General features: G+C 36.9%; 1 protein-coding gene across 3 annotated transcripts in view; it reads left to right on the forward strand.

Moving 5' to 3' along the window:
* myo3b (myosin IIIB) overlaps positions 1-21101 on the forward strand; it is a 138311-nt gene that overhangs the window by 75210 nt on the left and 42000 nt on the right. For 2 of the 3 annotated variants that reach the window (XM_042763120.1, XM_042763121.1), the window contains 8 exons: positions 550-627; positions 975-1180; positions 4347-4458; positions 7638-7800; positions 8766-8846; positions 14400-14454; positions 17381-17432; positions 18566-18680. In XM_042763120.1, coding sequence (XP_042619054.1) covers positions 550-627; positions 975-1180; positions 4347-4458; positions 7638-7800; positions 8766-8846; positions 14400-14454; positions 17381-17432; positions 18566-18680 — 862 coding nt within the window. Of the gene's footprint in view, positions 1-549; positions 628-974; positions 1181-4346; positions 4459-6099; positions 6653-7637; positions 7801-8765; positions 8847-14399; positions 14455-17380; positions 17433-18565; positions 18681-21101 lie in introns of those variants that run through there. The other variant, XM_042763123.1, reaches the window with a different exon arrangement.

Below are 21101 nucleotides of genomic sequence, written 5' to 3' on the forward strand. Positions count from 1 at the left end.
TATTTCATGAGAAGAAAAAAAAAAAAAAAAATATATATATATATATATATATATATATATATATATATATATATATATATATATATATATATATATATATATATATATATATATATATGAAGTGGCAGTTTTAAATGAATTTGCATGATGCAGTTTGTATGGAAACATGCATTTTTTAGAATAAAAGAAAAAAAAGCATGAAGGTCCATCCTATTTATTTGAAAAACACTTGTACAAAATGTATACAAATTAGCCACCATTTGGCCATGTAATTACAAGTTGTCATTGACTAACACTGTACCTATAATCCATACAGTAGGTCTTGTTTTGTCATTATGGTTTAACAAAAAAAAAAAAAAGATTTTTTTTTTTTTTTTGGTAATTTAGTTGATAAAATTATGTGTTAACTTCTGTCTTACATGTACAGGAAGGTTACTTGTTCATTTAGTCTAAAACAGAATACAATGTGTCCATTTTCTGTGTGCTTAGATGTATGTGTGTGTACATATGTGTGTATTGGTGATGAGCACATTTTATGTGTGTGTTTAGGTGGACACTATGGAAATGATGCGTCACCCAGAGGAAACCACTAACATGAGGAGACAGACAGTGGCGTCTTATTTCAGGGTGAGATCTCAGCACATCACATCATTAGTCTTGTATTTTGTTGCTCTATAGTAAAAATGTATATATTGGCCAGCGTGCTTAATCAGATGATTTGTCACCATTTTTTAATTAAGTGTGTCTTCTTGGCTGATACCAGAAATTTTATTTCCTCATCGCAATAAGTACAAAATCTATACTGTCAACTGTCAACATTTAAATAAATGTAATGCTTCAATTATGCATCAAACTACTTTTTTTTTTTCATTGACCTTGTCTTTTCACACACAGGGCACAAAGTTAGCAAGGACAGCCCCTTCAAAAGTTAGGTTCATGACGCTTCTGTTTGTGTGTGTGTGTGTCTATTTCAGTACTCTCTCATGGACCTGCTGTCTAAGATGGTGGTGGGGACGCCTCATTTCGTCCGCTGTATCAAACCCAATGATGACCGGCAGGCTCTGCGCTTCAATAAGGAGCGTGTGATGGTTCAGCTGCGTTACACCGGCATCCTAGAGACCGTCAGCATCCGCCGGCAGGGCTATTCTCACCGGATACTCATCGAGGAGTTTGTTAACAGGTAGAAAACAGCCACAGTGTAACATAACTCCGGTAGAATGAGAGTTGCGCTTGTCCCGCAGGGCCTGAGAAACAACGCAGATCACACAAAACACAGGCTGCTAATGAGAGCGGGTGGAGAGAGATTAGGAATGACTCAGTGAGCACAACATCCTGAGAGAAGACTGACAATTCACAGCAAGTCAGAGAGAATATTGTTGAGTTAAATATTTGATGCACTTCACAAGCTGATTCCTGAAGTTGTAACGTCTAGTTAAAATGAGAAATGTTTTCATTTTGTGGTTAGTTAAGTTCATGTAATTGGTCAAACTCTATTGCGGTCCAATTCTCACTATTAATTAACTATTAACTATGACTTTTGCTGCTTATTAATAGTAAGGAAGGTAGCTGTTAAGTTTCGGAATGGCTTCGGATTTAAATATGGTCTTGCAGAATAACGCATTAATATATGTGTACTTATAAACAGCCAATATCCTAGTAATATGCATGCTAGTTAATAGTAAGAACTGGTCCCTAAACTAAAGTGTTACCACTTGTTGATTGGTATTGGTCATATTTAGGGTCAGGAATCTAAATAAACATTTAAAGGGTTAGTTCACCCAAAATTGTTCTTTCAAACCAATAAGGCTTTTGTTCATCTTTGGAAAACAAATGAAGATACTTTTAATATTTTATAATTTTAGTTCTGTTATGTCTAGAAAGCATGGTTTACCATATTTGATGAGCTCTATGCATCTGCATTGATCAATGTTTGCATGTGATTAAGAGCTTTAATTAAAACTTTTCATCATATAAACTGAAGACTTGGATTAAAGTGCTCGATTCTGTTGGAGTATTTTAATGACATTCTTTTTTGGTTGATACTAAGGATAGACAACAGTGATGAGAGAATATTAAAAATTATCTTCCTTTGTGTTTCCCATAAGTCTAATGGAACAACATGAGGGTGAGTAAATGATGACAGAATTTTCATTTTTGGGTGAACTACGGTTACCCATAACCCCTGACATACAGTATGCAATTCTTGTGTGCTGTTAATTGATTACGCTTATGGACTTACATTGAAGGAGAGACTCAAGCTATATCTAGATCATAATATTAAAGATTCGGGATTGTGTCAGTAAGAAACCAAGCAGCCACACAGAACACCAAAGCATTATTATTCAGAACATATACATGTAGTTTAAGCTCCTTTAATGGCTGGAATTCCTGCTCCATTTTGCAGAGTTTATGTTAATAAAGGTGGTCATAATAATTATGCTTTCCTGCAAACACAAAAAACAAAACACACAAACACTTACATACTCCAAGTCCAAACTTCATCAGTTATGTAGTCAAAATGATATTATTCTGGGCATTCCTGTTGGACTACAGGAATTTTATTAGATTTAATTAGCTGAAGCTCTTGGGCGTCATGAAAAGAAGGAAAAAAGACAGACAGTTAGAGAGATCAAAGCTTAGAGAGCGCTCCATGAGCCCATATTGAATAGACCCACCTCCTCTAGTGATCCCTAAAGCTCCTGGGAAACTCACGTTGCAGGTTTATTATTTATATATTTTGGCAGTTCTGAACGAAGACCATAATCTCATTAATAATAGGTCATTAAGCCTCTGAGAATACAAGTGATGCTAAATTAGACTCTGGTTGAGTAATTAGTGGTGAAGTGGTACTCTGAAGGGGCGGAGTGAATCCGCTGAAAGTTTCTCAACGCCGTGGAAATTCATGGTCCAAATTTACTTTTCCGAGGCTTTGGGAATCGCACTTCATTTTCTATAAACTTTTCTCTTTCTTGTATTTTTTTTTCAACCCATCCATCTCTTTCTCTCGTGGGCCGTCAGATGGTGGACATGTAGGTCAGCTCTTTTACATAAACATCCCAGACAATTTCTCTGAGCTCAGAGGGGCCTCTTTTTTTCCCATCATCCTTTTGATCACAGAAGTGTCCTGATTATCCGTATTTCCCCCAGACTTCCCCGACCAGTTCGCATAAAAAAAGAGAAATACTCTGTGACCGTTCTGTTTGCGTTTCCTTAGTCGGACAAGCTCTTCCTGTCTGATCCACACTGACACACCAGCTCTGTAAAACCAGTTTCTGTAATAAGAAGTGGATTCAGATGGATCTTTTTTGGAAAACATTCTCTGATGTTGTGAAGGAGAGCTCTTTGTATTTTCTACGAGAGACATAACAGCTATCAGGAGCATAATTATGAAAGACCACGGTTCAAGTGGAATCAAAGGCAGTATTCTTTCTTAAACACAAAGGCTGATATCTTTCTTTTCAGTAAATACCCGAGATCAACCGCAAGCTTAAGATGTTTCTATGAGACTCATTTATGAGATTCAGGCCAGTTTATTCATAGGCAGGTATATTCAGAAGTAAAACTGATGGCCCCCAGACATTAACAACGAGGCCACAATGGCCCCATATCTAGTGATTTATCAGAGAATCAGTTGACGCTTAACCTTTCTGTCCTGACCGTCAGAGGTTTTTGTAGCAGAAAGATGTTATCATTGGAATATCTAGAGCAATATAGAGAGATAGTCTCGCCATAGACTTTTATCTTGTTCTTTGCAAAACAGTGAAGTGTGTAATTTTTACTTTACGGGTGGCACCAAAACGATTTACAAAAATAATGAGTGGCTATGTTTAATATATACTAAATTTAGTGAATTGTGTAAAATTGCAAATTGGCATTAAAATATTGCTAAGTGTATATATATATATATATATATATATATATATGTGTGTGTGTGTGTGTGTGTGTGTGTGTGTGTGTGTGTGTGTGTGTGTGTGTGTGTGTGTGTGTGTGTGTGTGTGTGTGTGTGTGTGTGTGTGTGTGTGTGTGCATATATAAAGTTATAGATAGAGTGCTGCAGGGATTACATATTTTTGTCTGCCAAAACACAGAAATGAGTTAGCATTTTAACACTTCTGGTTCTATCATCCTGAAGTCAATACAGTTTTTTTTTTTTTTTGGTTTTTGGTTAAATGCATGAAATATGGTCTGTTGTTAACACAAACAAATACATTTTCTCCATACAACTTTTGTTTGATACAATATGATCAGTCAAGTTAAATGTTTGAGCTTGAGAAGAAACCTCATCACTGTACATTTATAATTTCGATTGGTGTAATGAGAGGCTGGTAATTTTGATTTTCTTGCAGGTATTACTATCTGGCCTTTCGTGCCCATCAGATGCCAGAGGGCAGCAGAGAGAATGCCATCATTATACTGCAGAAAGCCAAACTGGACAACTGGGTCCTGGGCAAGACCAAGGTACAGTTATCATCTTCATTTTCATCCTTTTTCATCATTTTCATCCTTTTCTCTCTCTCATCGTCAGTGTTCTTCCGTTCAGTATGCTGTACTGCAAAGCTACAAAAAGTATGATGGTACTACCAGGAAATTTCACCCTGTACTGCATTAACATACCAAGGCTTTCTGAGCATATACCATGGTAGAATAGCTTAGTTTACTTTGAAGAATCATATAAATGCCTCAGTACATTTAGTGACTGTTCAGTACCTTAGTTTTACCATCTGTTATTTCCACTGTACAATGGTACTGTTACGGTATGGTAGTAAAATAACTCGCACGACTAAGAAGAATAGTTCAGGAAGACTTGTTTAATATCAGACTAACTGGAGAACAGGAACAAATGCTACCAAACACAATTGCAAATGAGAGCTGATAAATACTGATGGAGAACTGAAGGCTTAAGTACACAAAGCAAAGAAAAAACGAATGAGTTCATCAACAAGACACAGGTGAATATAATTACGAATAAGACAACTCAGGAAAACTAGGTCATGGCAAAACCAAAACACAACAAAGGAGGTAACACAGATCATACATGTAACAGTTCGCCCCCTCCCGAGAAGGTGTGTCCTCACAACTTATAAATAGAATAGCTGAGGAGGGAGGGCTGGGGCTCTGGAGGAGGGCACAGAGCAACAGAAAAATAATAGTCCAAAGTCTCTAAAGAAGTCCAAGGTGGAGTGGGAGGAGCCAGTGGGGAGCTAGGAGCATGAGGAGCCAAATGCAATGACAGAGTCCAGCAATGACGAGGCCCCAGGGCAGAGTCGAAGCGGGAGGAGCCATGGTGAAGACAACTTGGTGGTAGCCGACACCCTGGGGATGACCAGTGGAGAAGAAGATACCATTGAAGTGGACCCAGATGGAGCTGATGAGCCAATGAGCCCAAGCAATGCCGGTGGTACTGGAGGCCAAGGTGCAGCCGCAGCGAGAAGTATCCAAGGTGGACCCAGGTGATCAGAGGACGGAGGCTGAGCCAGTGGGACCGGGGATGAAGATGGAGCCAAATGGAGCTGATGGCACAGGCAAGTCGACGTCTGACAAAGGCATCGCTGGAGAGACAAGGGAGCCTGGAGAAGGCGTATGGCTGATGGTTTCTCGTGGAGCCAAGGGAGGTAGGAGCCAAGGCGGATCCACAGTGTCAACAGGCCGAAGTAGAGTGATGGTCACATATGCTGGAGGCGGAGACAGGGGATCCTCTGTGCTGGATGAGCTGGTGGCCTGAAGACACATGACAGATCCTTACAGCACGTTGGAGATGCAGAGGGGGTGAAGGACAGCAGCGGAGGCAGGGCTGAAAACTGGCTGATTGAGGAAGTGGGAGAGGGAGCCTGGGAGGGAACAAAGGAGAACAGGAGCTGGGAGGAACCAGCAGGGACATAGGAGATTCTGGGCTGGACAGAATCAGCGAAGACACGGGAGATTCAGAGAACACTGAAGATTCAGGAAAACTGGGAATAACCTCTTCAAACCAGTCAATAAGATCCTCCTCAAAAATTTCCTTAAGTTCCTCATAATAAGCTCCACATGCCGGGCCCAACTCACCCACTGCGACGGGAGTGTGGGAGGGGATTTCATCTAAGCCGTTGATCTCGACTAACACTCCCTTGGTGATCTGCGGTGTTGCTGGCTCGCACACCTGGTCAGACGCATGATATGAAGTTGGCTCCAGGGTGATGACTCTCTCGAACCTATTCCACAGTTCAGGCTCATCAATCACAGCAGGCCGTTTTACGTAGTCTGCGGTGGGCACATGCAACAACACCATCGCGTTGTTCCAAGTGGAGAAGCTGGACTGCGGGAAGGTCCATGGGGGAAAAAAACAAAAGAGGGGAAAACGCTGCTAATATTGTTACTGTTTGTTGTCAGTTCTTCTGTTACAGTATGGTACAATATTAACTTGTACGATAAAGAAGAATAGTTCAGAAACACTTGTTTAATATCAAACTAACTGGAGAACAGTAACAAATGCTACCAAACACAATTGCAAACGAGAGCCAACAAATACTGAGGGAGAACAGAAGGCTTGAGTACACAAAGCAAACAAGGAACTAATGAGTCAATTAATAACAAATAAGACAACTCAGGAAAACTAGGTCAACAGGCCAAAACCAAAACACAGCAAAGGAGGGAACACAGATCATACATGTAACAGGTACAGCCCCAGTATATGTTTTTTTTTTTTTTTTCAGGGAAAATCCCTGTTTTTTCGTACAATATTGCCAACATATTTATTTAATACAGGAGCAAGCCTGTTCTAGGAACAGAACAAAAACATTAGTGAATATACTGAAAAACGAAAGAAATTAAGAGTCCGCTGTCCGGTGAGTGGTTCTAAACGGTTAATGCTCTGTCATGTTTAAAAATAGTCACCTACGCTAAACTAAACCCAGCTTGTTTCTACAAGGCACCCTGCACCTCAAGTGCAGTTCTGTACCAGGTGAGCTGTTGAGTAAGTTTACTACATCAGATATTGCATTTATATAGAGCTGGTTATGTGATGTAAACATCAAAATGTATTAGCTTACAAATCATGCTCAATATTACATCCATATTACTCTGACTGATATTCCAATTATATCATAGGGATTTCATTGTTGTGCTCCTAGCAGCCATTAAAATATCTGATAGAAATACATAGAGCTGTGGATCAGTAAGGAAGAGATTTAGACATTGACTAAACTAACTAAACAAGCTCTACACATGTGACTTTGTGTCTCGGAGATGGTTAATTGGGATGTCTGCTATAGATATACATCATTTATTATAAATTTGCCTTTCATAGCACAGAGAACAATTTTAGCTTTGTATATTAGTGCATTACTGTCAAACCAATGCTTCCAGAAAAAATATTTATAAGACAAGGTCATGGTTTCTTTCCTCACATTCTTTCACAATTGCTCACTCTCACTTCTGTCTGTCTGAGAAGTCAAGGTAGTTATCTGTGGATCTAATTGACCAGATGGTTGGCATCTGCAACTCTGAGCAAAAAAAAAAAAAAAAAAAACATGTTCAAAGAGTCCTTTTTCAGCCTGAACCCCTTGATTATTTTGTGTTCCCGACAGACTCATGAAGGTGGTGTTTTTATTCTAAGGTATGAGCATGCTTCCCTGCATCTGTGACTGTACGTGTCTTTGCAGGTGTTTCTGAAGTACTATCACGTGGAGCAGCTCAATCTGATGTTGCGGGAGGTGATCGCACGGGTGGTGTTGATGCAGGCCTACACAAAGGGCTGGCTGGGAGCTCGGCGGTACCGGAGAGAGAGAGAGAAACGCAACAACGGGGCGATTATTATACAGTCAGGTTCTTGTAACCCAAACGCATTACCAAATGACTCTGATAACAGATGCATGTACAGAGCTCAACAGTATATAAGGCTAGTTTGTGAGGGTCACTGCATTTTACATTTGTTAATCATGAGTGATGATTTATTTCTGCAACTAAAATTAATGTTATATAGCTGTCTAATATGAAGGAGGAAATCTGTTGAAATTTCAAGGACAAAACATGGTTAGAATGGATGGAAAATTCTAATGAAAAATGGGCTGCGCTGTATGGCATTTTACAGCAAAATGAATAACTAGCTTAGCATACACTATTGTTTATAAGTTTGGGGTTGGTAAAACTTTTTATGATTTTGAAAGAGCTCTTATGTAAAATTGTAAAATATAATCTGAATTTAAAATAACTGTTTTCTATTGTAATATGTTTTAAAATATAATTTATTGCTGTGATGTGTGATCAAAGCTGAATTTTCAGCATCATTACTCCAGTCTTCAGTGTCACATGATCCTTCAGAAATCATTCTTAAATGCTGATTTGCTGCTTAAGAAACATTTCTAATGTTGAAATCAGTTGTGCTTCTTAATATTTTTGTGGAGACAGTGGTGCATTTTTTTTTTCTGGATTCTTTAAAAAAAAAAAAACAGAAAGTTTAAAAAGAACAGCATTTATTTGTAATATAACTTTTTAAAATATATTTACTGTCAGTTTTGATCAGTTTAATGCTGAATAAAGTTATTAATTTCTTTTAAATTAGAATTTTACTGACCCCAAAAATGAACAATGTATCATATTTGTGACTGTTTATCCATTGAGAATGTTGTAAGTAAAAATCTGAACTACTGGTAAAAAAAAAAAAAAAAAAACGTATTGTTGATCTCCGTTTTGTATTACACTGCTGTGATGAATACTAGAAAATGTTTACCACTATAAACTAGTATTGCGTGTTTTAATCCCCTCATGTCTTTCTTTATGTCTCGGTGTAGCCTGGAGGGGTTATGTGGCCCGTCAGAATCTGAAGCAGATAAAGAGAGAGCGTGAGCAGGCTGCTGTACGGATCCAGTCAGGTATGTATCTCTGAGCATTCTGTGCAACTCAAATAACACTAATGTCACTATATTGTGGAAGTATTCCCTGAAGAAATTCTACTCTTTACTTTCATTTTCTTTATTTTTCTCTCTGTGTCTCTGAGTATTGGTATTTCAGTGTAGTGTGATTAATTGGCATGACAAACAACACTCGTTTGTTAATCTATTGCATCTGAGTTTGTGAAGTCAAGTCACCTTCATTTGTATAGCGCTGTATACAATACAAAGCAGATTAACAGTGTCAAACAGGAAAATAGTTTGTTAATAATGCAAGAAGACAATAACAAAGAATATTTTTTCCTGCTAAAGTCAGTTCATTGATGAATCAATGATATCATCATCCAGTTCCTGGAAAAAGTGCAAAGTAAAATAAAATAGAAATGATGAAAATCAAACTAGAACAACACAATATAAAATAAATGATTGTTTTTTTACTCAAAAGACACTTAATATTCTAATATTCATATTATTCATATTTAATACTATACAAAATATATACGTTTGGGTCTGTTCGATTTTTTAAAAGAAAATAATATGTTTATTAATATCATGGTTTCCACAAAAATATTAAACAGCACAACTGTTTTCAACTGATAATAAAAAAAATGTTTCTTGTGAAGACTGGAGTAATGATGCTGGAAATCCATCACAAGATTAAATTTAATTTTAAAATATATTCAAATAGCAATTGGTTAATTTGAGCTGTAATAATATTTCACTATATAACTGTTTTTATTGTAGTTTTAATACAGCCTTGGTGAGAACAGGATGTTCTTTCAAAAAAAAAAAGAAAAAAATAATAATAATAATCTTAAACCCCAAAGTTTTAAATAGTAGTGTAATTATCAAGATGACTGGAGTGTTCAGAAAAATAAGTAGTAGCAGAGCTAAGACAGCTCTTTCTCTCTTTCTTTTCAAATCTCTTGCATTGTTTTTTCTTCCAATCATAAACTTTTGCATTTTTACAAAGTACCTTTTTTGATCTCAACAAACAATCCCATGAAACAGTGCTGCTAAATTAATAATGTGTGAAGCCAGAGTCTCTTTTGCAAGTTTGGGTCACAGCATTTGGTCCCCATGTTTCTTGAGCTTCTCTCTTTGCTTTCATCTGTTTCCCAGAGCAGGCGGCAGAGGAGTGAAGAGAGAGAGAGCGAGAGAGGGATGGGGGGTGCTGGCGGTTCCCTGCCACTTCCTCTCTCACATTCCCGGCCCATTAAAGACTTGCACATACCAGAAACAAGATGGCTTTTTATACTGTCACCCTTTTCATCAGAAATGTAAATGAATTCTTACTCGGTGTGGCCTGACAGAGATCAAAGCGGGCATATTAACCTTCTCGGGCGAGTTTCCATCTCCACGCTCATCTTCTGAGGGCGTGAGGAGGGAGGGGCGGAGGCAGGGGTCCAGGGGGAGGAAGGAGAGGGAGGAGTGGTGCTATTGTTCTCCTCTCCTCTTCTGGAGTACTTCAATTCCCCTTTTTGGCAGACGTCTCTCTCTCACTATGTGCTCGCAGTGTGTCCGCTGGTGCAGGTGGCGCGGTGTTCGGCCACATGTTCAGAGCCGTGTAGAGGTGTGTGTATCCACTTTGAGGTGGGCCGCATTAGCATTTCTAAAATAAACACCCGTCTTTCAAACATTTGAGATCCATGGGCTGAGAATATGCTGAGCACAGTATGCAAATTTAACAGCAGCTTTAGGGGGGAAAGGTTTTCTATATCCATAGGATATCTTTAGGAAATTTTGGTAAGCATTCTGTCCTGAGGTTCATCTTCTGCAACGCAAACTGTATTTTAGTAAACAACAACTATATTAACTCTTTCCCCTTCAGCGTTTTTGAAAAAAAGTTGCCAGTCATCCCCAGCATTTTTGATGGTTTTCACTAAAATTCCATGGCCACCAGATTATTTTGTTTTATGAATATCTGAACATACAATACATCAAAATAAAGAACAGAGGCTCTACTACTAAAAAAAAAAAAAAAAAAAAAAAAAAAAAAAAAAATCAATTGTATTCTAGCTTTAAGCATTCTTTTTTTATCAACACTTGAATGTAGGTAAGTTTTATTAAAGGGGTCATATGATGCTGCTAAAAAGAACATTATTTTGTGTTATGAAATGTGTTTATGCGGTTTAAGGTTAAAAAAACACATTATTTTCCACATACTGTACATTATTGTTTCTCCTCTATGCCCCGCCTTTCTGAAACGCGTAGATTTTTACAAAGCTCATCAGTCTGAAAAGCGAGGTGTGCTGTGACTGGCCAGCTATCCAGCGTGTTGTGATTGGCCGAATGCCTCAAGCGTGTGACGGAAATGTTATGCCTCTTAACATATTTTGATACCTTGTCCGGCCGGAGCAACGAGACATAAACATAAAACCCATTATAAACATGATTTCTAGTCGTGTCTTCTTTTGGAAGGCAAAAACAAAGTAGTTTCGTTTTCTCAACGAAACAGCGTCACACACCGTGGCCTTGAGCGAGCAGATTTCACTTGTTAACATTAGGCACTTTTAATTTATATGCTGTTTATTGTTTATGATCGCATTGTTTTTCATATGCATATGCGTACATACGAGATCGCTCGTTGCTGTGTCTTCCTCGCATGTTTTTTTGATCAGTACATTCTATATTCATTCAGGAGATGTGTAATAGCACCCCTGGGTGTTTATACAAGCGAGAACACGGAAACCCAGAAAATGACATGTTTGGTGGGGAAAGAGTTAAAGATTTTACAAAGCCTGTATTAATGTCTTATAATGGTATTTTTTTTTTTTAAATTCACATAATTTATTCACTTCATGTCATTCCAAAAAAATATACACAAAAAAATATATTAAAAATAAATAAATAAATAAAATTTAAAATAAAGGATATTTTGAAGAATGCCGGTAGACAAACAGTTTCGGCTCCCATTGACTTCCATAGTTTTTTGTCCATACTGTGGAAATCAAAGGGACCCGAAACCATTTGGTTGCCAACATTCTTCAGAATATTTCCTTTTGTGTTCAACAGAAGAAAGAAAGTCATACAGGTTTGTAATGGCATGAGGTGAATAACTCACCACAGAATTTTCTTTTTTTTGGGGTGGACCATGCCTTATGATGCATGTATTGTCTTCACCTTATGATTTGTTGTGTCATGTTGTGAATAACAATTAGAATTATAATATGTTACAATACTTTCCTATTAGTAGTTATAACTTTTAAGAGTGTGATAAATTCTCAGCACATTTTGAGCACCATATCCACTAAAGTTATATTATTATTTCCCATGGTTATAATGTATTATAAGTTTTATATCTTGTGAAACCTGCATCTTTTGAGTGGTTAGGAGAAATTGTTCATATCTGAGTATTTCCAGTGAGGCTAATATTAATTTCAATGTGAGTTCATTTAAATTCACTGATAACCCGTTTAAATCTGAGACAATGCAATATGGGCACCCACTTTATATTAAGTGTTCTTAACTACAACGTACGTACATTTAAATTAATCATTCAATGCAATGCATTCGTTTTTGCATTGTACTTATATTTAAAAATACTCTCCTGTAATTACATCTGTAATTAATTCCTGTAGTTACATCTATAATTACATTGATGACCCTATCTCTATCCCATAAACCTAACCAGAACCACCAAACCTGTCCCTAACCGTATCCCACCTCGATAGCAGCAAAAGTGTTTTGCAAATCAACATTAACACAACAGGTGCATTGTACCTAACATTTCATTATTTTATTATTAAGTAAATAGTATATAAAGACACCTAATATAAAGTGGGACCCAATATGGTTTATTGATATTACATTAAACATGTTCAAAGCAAATGTGTCATATAACACATTCATGATATCTTATGGCTGTTTAAGAAACACTTGTAAATATAATTACCACATTATTAAGCCTTTTGGACCTTTACAATAAGACTTTGTATTTGTCACTTTACACAAAAGAACAATAATAAAATGTAGTAAGATACTGTGCAGATAAAAAAATAAAAATAAAAAAGTCAAGATATGAGAATTGTAACTGTGGGAATTATAATCCATTTTAACTTAAGTGACATGCTGTTCATCATGTGTTATAAAACACCATACTCTTAAAAGCTATGAACAAAAATAGCCACGTATTATAATGTATTATAACTATTGTTAAAATTATTCATGTTCACACAAGGTTTTTATGCATAAAATATAACTGGGGTGTGTTTCCCAAAAGTACTGTTAGCTTACTGTGAATGCAAGTTCTGTCATTACCAGCTCAGTTTAACAGTTTGTTGTTTCCCTAAACCATAAATCCACCAAACGTTCACAAACAGCATCATGAAGTTGTGTGGTTGGGAGCATAGTTTCTTGTTAGTATGACATCTGGACATAGATCATGCTCTTGGGTGCAGTAATCAAGCCAACATGCAGCACATTCTGTATCTTTCATCCCATTTAAATATGTGTGTGTGAACAATCAGCAGTGTTTTGAAGAATGTGCTGATGTGTAAATGTGTAAAAGAGTCTTAAGGAAAGCATCAATCAAACATCAAATAATCCAAAACGACAAGTAGTGAAGTGCTCCTCAGTTCAATAGCATCATCTCAGAGAAATTATGTCATGGAGAAAGCTTCTGATGACATGTACACGGGAATAAAGTGTACACCAATTACATACTGCATGTTAACTTGGTTAAAATATCAACGGCTTTCCGCTGTGTAAATTTACTGCAAATATATGACATTAATTGTGATCTTCAATTATTATTCCACCACCCACATGTGACGTCATTAATGACAGTCCTGTATTGTTGAATCAGTGTTTAAATGACAGAAGTGCAACCATGTTACTATACTTTCGGGACTAGTTAGTTTCTACAGTGATACATAGTACTGTGGTGGTTAAGCAGAAAGTAACGTTGTGTAAAGAAAACACATCCATGGTTGAGTTTACATCTGAACACCCTCCAAAACACAAAAAACTATATACACTCTCACTCTGTTTCCAGTGGTTTGTGTATTTGAGTTTACAGGCCTGTGTTCACACCCTGATTCGCTCTGCTCTGATTAAAGCCTGAAGTTTTGGGAGTTTTAATTGGGCGTCTCGTTGAGAGTGGAATAAATGACTGCTTTAGCATTTTAGAGCAGCGCTGCTGCTTTCATGTGTTCTGAGGTTTACACTCATTTGTATAAGTGATACAGTACTAATTACTCACTCAGAGCTCATTGTGGTTTTTTTTTTTTTTTAATCCTAAACATTCACTTAGTGTGTCTGATCAAAGGTAACAATTTATCTGAATATATGTATACAAGTAGCAAACTTTTACATTACATTCGATGAAACCAAAAAGCAAAATACGCTATTAGTCATACTAATCTGTGGCATTTTTTATTAACAGGTTTTTTACTTTGCTCAAACTTAGTGTTAGTGATTTGGACAAACCCACCCTGAGCTATCCGATTTATGATTCTCTCCTTGTTGATAATAAAACTAGTAAATTATGATTCGTGTTATTTTATTCATTGTTTATGTGAATGTTTGTTACAGCATACAGAGGCTACAGAGTCAGGAAAGACTACAGACAGAGTCGACAATGGACTGGGTGAGTGAGGGTGTGTTCATTGTGCTTCTTTCCTTTGTATGTTATCATAGTGTATTTTTGCATGATTGTGTGTTTAGATATCTGTTTGTTCTATAAAGTAGGTCCCCTACAGCCAGTGCCGCATTAAGCCTTTGAGGGGCCCTGGGCTAACGCAGCTTTGGGCCCCCCCCCTACAAAATGATGTACATAAATTAAACGATATTATCGAGTAATAATCTTACAAATCAACAACAGCCCAGCAAATAAAATTAAATATCACTCACCACTAAAAGGGCTTCTTCCTGCTCTTTTTATAATGCGCTAGAAGTTATAGACATTTTAAAAATTTATAATTTTGTTTCTTTATTTAACAACATTAACTTACAATAGTGGAAGACATCTTCCCTCAGGTATTTGTATTTATGAAGCACTGATAAACACAACAGCAATTGGCCATAGTGCTGTACAATTAAATTTAAAACCAAATTAACATTTATCAGACGCTTTTTTCCAAAAAAACTAACAACAGATTAATCATATAAAACATTTTTTTTTTAGATCAGTAGCCTATGTGTGTTCCCTGGGAATTGAACCCATAGTTATTCCATAGCCTCGGTCCAACTATTGCAAACAGTGAAAGGTAGATAGTGTTTTTTAACTGGATGTTGTGCTTACGATCAGTAATCACATCTTTGCATTCAACCAAACTGATTTGCAGAACTCAAAACAAGAGTCCCGCTCGCTGTGAAGCAGGAACGACTAGGCGGCAGAGGATTCCGCTTGGTCTTAAAGCCTTCCTAGAGCAGCTACGTTCACAATTCAAACAATACTTTGGGAAAAAAATATATATATATTATTTGTTATTTGTATGGTCTAGGTGGTCATATGCATATGCCTGCAAATACGGAGAAACAATGCCTTAAATACGGGACGATTCCGTATTATACGGAACGGTTGGCAACCCTATATAAAATGTAAAAGAGAATAGACTCGGGGGCCCCCTAGTGTTTGGGGCCCTGGGCTGCAGCCCATGTTGCCCATTGGGATAACGCGGTCCTGCCTACAGCACGCCCCAGTGATGCTGTGATAGAGTTTGTGCAATCATCGTATTCACCTTCCTTAAATCATAGCTCCTGAGTGACAATCCACTCACACACACATGCACTCTGACAGAAATGTTGTAGTGTTCAGAAGACACCGATGATCAGTTTTGATGATTGCAAGCTTATGTGAAACAAAATGGAGATAACTACCAATAATAAGCTCTTTATATAAAACAAATTCAAGAAAATGTTATTTTAATTTTGGTTTTGATTTGACAAAAACAAATAAATTAATAAATAAAAATGCACAAAACAAAACATGTATTTGTTTTATTTTTATTTTTTTTTTGCTATGTTTTCTTTTTCATTTTGCTTTGTTTTGTTTTGTTTCATTTTGTTTTGCTTTGTTTATTTGTTTTGTTGTTGTTTTGTGTTTTGCTTCGTTTTACTTTGTTTTGTTGTTTTGCTTTGTTTTTTTTTTGTTTTGTTGTTTTGCTTTGCTTTGCTTTGCTTTGCTTTGTTTTGCTTTGTTTTGTTGTTTTGCTTTGTTTTGTTTTTTGTTTTGTTGTTTTGCTTTGCTTTGTTTTGCAATGTTTTATTTCATTTTGCTTTGTTTTGTTTCTTTTGTTCTTGTTTTGTTTTGTTCAAAAATGACAAACCATTTAACCTTGCACTGCCCTCAACAGCTAAAGGTGTCAAAGCATGTGCACTAGTTTCTTTTTGAAACATTATGTTAAATCTCCTTTTGCAGATTTTTTAAGAATGTGAATCCTTATGTTTTGATCAGAATTAAAATGAGCTCTCAGAGTTATGCTTTATGTTTAGTGCACAGATTTATTTTTATATTATTTTTTATACCCATGCAGCAGAAAGATTGTTGATAATCATATCGTGATAACTCGTTTTAATAGATTTTGAAAATCTAAAGTTTTCATCCGCCCTCCCGCATCTGAGTGTTTTTGGGGGGTTTGGGGGTGTATCCTCCAGCCAGTCGGCTTATCAGAGGGGATTCTCAATGCTTGTTTATATCAGAAATCTCAGTGGTGAAACCTCACACTTTGCTATTCTGTTTCATCAAGGCTGGAGAGAAGCGTTATAGATTTACTTTGACATCAACTGGCCCAATTTTACCTTGTAAAGTTCATAAACTTACCTACATGCTCGTTAGCTGACAGGAGCAGGTGTGTGTGAGGGCTATCACAGGGTTCAAGTACCAGATGACGTCAGTGTGTGTGTGTACATTAAATGTTCCTTGTGCATTAAGAGTTACTGCACTACATAGTTACTGTATGTCATGGTTGGTGACTGTAACAAACTTGATGATGATGATGTCACTGATATTGTGGTGGTCACATGCATGCAGAAGAACATTTAGAGTTGCTCTTTCACAGCTCAGGAGACTCTTATAAGTCTCTTATAATGTATATGACTCTTTTATTTTCTCAGAAACTGCTTGCGTTGTTATGAACAGCACAATATATAATGAAAATATACAGCATGTGAAATGAAGAATAATTTAATGGAATAAAAACTGGGACCAGAATAAATATACAAGGACCTATAGAGTATAATGAAAGGAAGCAGCTGGACCTGGTGGTGGTAAACATGAGCTGTTCCTTATAATGTTCTGGGCCTTTCTTTAGGTCTGCTGTTCATATAATGAAACTAGATTTCACGGGTCACTCAGTGCCACACATTGATTTTAGAGCAGATGTTTACAATGGTTTGAAGGAGAGAGCGATGTAAACCAGAATACTCGCAATATAAGTTTTGCAGTAATGCAGTCATCTGATATCAATGATAACAGTTTGTACTAAACTAAATTGTTTTCTCTTAATTACGGAAATCCTAAACTTGCAGTTTGTGAGGAATTCTAACTGTTTAATGATTACTTTTCTTCTCAGACAACCCACGCCTGAAAGAAGATTTTCCACCAATCACCTCCCAGTTGAAGAGGTCAGACTTTATCATTACAGAATGTATATGTATAATTTTAAACACAAAAGAGACGGTTTGTAGAATGCTGTGCTGCTCTTTTCCGGGCTGCTATAAAAGTTCCCCCTGCTTTTATGGTGCTTCCTGTCCTTTTGTCCTTGGTCACTGTATGCTTTTATGGTATGGAATATTGCAGCAGGAGCATCCTCTGAATATACAGGTTTGAAACAACACAGAGCCGAGTAAACATGGACAGAAGTTTCATTTTTGAACAAACTAGTCCTTTAATTGCACATCTGATGCAGCTCAAGTTAATATGAACTCTACTGTCACCCGACTGCACTGAATATTACACAGAGCAACCCTCAGATCAAACAGCACAGTCCTTGAGACAAAAGAGACAGTTCCCTCGCAGAGAATTCACTTCTCCGCTGAGAGAGAGCGAGCGAGCGAGGAACCCATGGAGGTAGAGAGAGAAGGAGTGAATCAAAAGGCTAGAAAAGCGTGGTAGAGAGTAAACGCTGACTTCTCCCTGAGGTGATTTGTCTTTTCGCTGCTCTCTCTACAGATGTTGGAGCCCCTTTTTTTCCAGTAAAGACCTGAGGTTCTTTGCTAGGACTTTGATATCCTACTCGAATTCAATATGTGAAATAGTAGAGCCACTCTGTGACTTGGAGCACATCGCTGAGCTTTGAAGTCTGATCCAATTTTTGCTGCTCGCCATTTGATGTTGAAAGGATGAGATGAAGAAAACGTACAGTTTTTGCCAGTAACTCTGTTGAGCATATGTAAGATTAAAACAGCCCGCTCCTTTGGAGGGTGTACTTAGAAATGTTAAGCAGATTAATTCTTTCCTATAGCCCTTTTATTCAAAGATAAAATTAAATGTGTGTGGAAGTCTGCGAGGACGGCCTCCGTTATTTCCTGCATTACAATGAGGCGAGCGTGACGAGAGAGAAAGAGAGGGAGAGCTCTGGTACCAGTGCATTAGCACTTACTGTTGCCAAACACTGTGTTAATGGATGCTCCAAAACATCCTGCTCTTATTAAATCACTTCAATTATGTCACACAAAAGACACACTGCTGTTTATATTTGTTCGCTTTGTTCCTGATGTGTTTTCTGTTGACGTGTGGTGTGTGCATTTCTTTTCAGGTTGTCTCTGTCAGTGCAGATGCGGGCAGCAGAGAGGACAGCTCCAGTGACGTGTCTGTGCTCAAGACAGACAAACGGAGTGACAGCAGAAAGAGAGACAGGCTTCAGGAGCAGGGTGAGTTCACTCAAATATTTACACGTGTGCATCTGCTGCTGTAACATTCCAGTAGTCCCGAATGCACACACACATGTGGACATGAATAATGAACAAAAAACATTGACACAAATGACCCAACATTTACTCTCCTGGTTGTTGTTCCAAATTGACTTTTGAAGAACCTCTAAACTGCTTTTTTTCCCCATAAAATTAAAGTGTGACCAGTGGTCAAACTCCAAAAATGACAAAAATTCCATAAAAGTACTTCAACACCTTGTGACACATGAGAAATCAAATCCTTTATGCCAAGTTTGAATACACAGAAGAATCCCTTGTGCAAAAGACACTCTCTCTAGCATAGTTTTAGAAACTGTATTTATTATGGAAATAGCATACTTTAAAAGAATATACTGTCCTAAGAATGAACTGAATGAATTAAATGAAAATGTATTGTAGTTTAATTTTTTATTAAATGCAATTAGCTGAATATTAGTGTTTTTTCACCTGCTTAAGTAGGACTTAAGTAAATATTTATGTGCAATTTCATTATTACTTCTGTTGTCTTTGAAATATGGTTAAAGTGTCCTGCTGAAGCTTTTATGACAAGCTAAAATATAATTTAAATTCATTTCTATTATGATGCATTTAAATATATTTGCAATAACACATTTGTAATGATAAAGGTGTAGTTTAGTACATTTAAAATATATTAAATGTATATAGAATATTGAATAATATACTAGGCAAAATTATGATCAAGTACTTTACATGTGTTTTAGTATGTTAAAACATCAGAATAATTGTACTTCATTAAAACATGACAAAATGTTTTAAAATGTACTTTAAAGTAAAAGTTTTAATTAGACATTATTACAAAATGCACTTTTAAAAGTGTACACAAGTGTGTTAAGAAACAGTCATGAAAGTGTACTCTTTTTAAGTACACCTAATTAGCCTTTTATTTCATAAATATTATTTTCCAGTACTGTATATAATTGCTGCAGGGCTCTGTGTTTTGCACTGGGCTGTGAATTCCATTAATAAGAGCTGCCTGGGAGGAGTTTTTGTGTGTGTGTGTGTGTGTGTGTGTGTGTGTATCGTTACACAGAGAGAGGGAAGGTGTGTCAGGGGTGGGAGGGGCGGTGCTGCAGGGATCAGTTGCCGGGGGTCCATCATTAGAGTGATTAGTGAGGAAGGTGTGTGTGGGGGTGGGATTGAGATTAGCCATGTGTCTGTGGATTACTGGATTAAGACAGATAATGTAACACACACTCCACTCTGCAGTGGCTATGGATTAATGTCAGATCAACAGAGCACGCCTGGGTGAGACAGCCACTCTAACACTATGAGACTGAGAACAGGTGACCTCGCTCATCCTGTCTGTCTGAAACGCACACACACACACTGGAGATGACATACACTAACAAAAAAAAAAAAAAAAACATTTATAGTTTTGTATAAATTATCGCTTTTCTGGAGGTAGTGTGTACCTGGTATATCTGGCAGCAATTTACTTCTTATGGTGCTCGTAACTTCCGGTATCCATCCTCCAATCCAGCGCCACCTTTATTATCATATAATAACCCAGGAGGGGGTGGGGGGTGTCAAAGCTGCCAAACTATAGACCTACTGTTGGTATGCAAATATGTGCCATAACACCTGTAGCCAATCAGATGTACTTCCTAATCCACATAACCATTTATTCTGTTCCCTAGTCAACAATCATTCTGCGGCACAATATGAAACCTTTTGTTTTACCCTCCTCCTCCCCAGCTCCACCTGTAGAGATCTGCTATGAACCTGATAAAATGTTGTCTTATTCATTTTAGTAATTTGGTTTGTCTTAAGCGGTCATCTATCTCTCATGTGTATCTCATATGTAACTTTAGAAAGTCTGATTCCCACTAGTGAATCATTTCATCCTAAATGCCTCTCTCTGTATCATATGTAGCTTTGGAAGGTTCGGTTTATGCAAGCCAGGTCTAGTCAAATTTATTTTAATAATACAATACTGTATCTTCAGGCCTTATAGGCATATATACATATAGCCAAAATTTGCTAAAGAGTATGCATGAGTATATTGTATGTATCCGGGTAAGGTTGCATATACTTATAGAAGTTGCATAATATGAGTTTATATTATATTAAAATATTATACTTATATAAATAATTAATTTGAGTTATTTATTTGTTGTGCAGTGATATTGAGGATTATGAAATTGGTGAGGTTTTATTCAATTGATAAAAAAGTGACAAGATGATTATAGTAAATCAGTTCATTCTAAATGGACCTTTCTCTCATATGTAGCTTTGGAAAGTGTGATTCATTACACTTCAGTTGAGTTCTATAAATTAGGGAGTATTATAGTTTATTAAAATTCAGCATAAATGTATCTTTTCAGGTTTTTGTTGTAACCTTAAAACTTTCATCCAAAATCC

This window comes from Cyprinus carpio, chromosome A9 (assembly GCF_018340385.1).
Source record: "Cyprinus carpio isolate SPL01 chromosome A9, ASM1834038v1, whole genome shotgun sequence".
Classification (NCBI taxonomy): domain Eukaryota; kingdom Metazoa; phylum Chordata; class Actinopteri; order Cypriniformes; family Cyprinidae; genus Cyprinus; species Cyprinus carpio.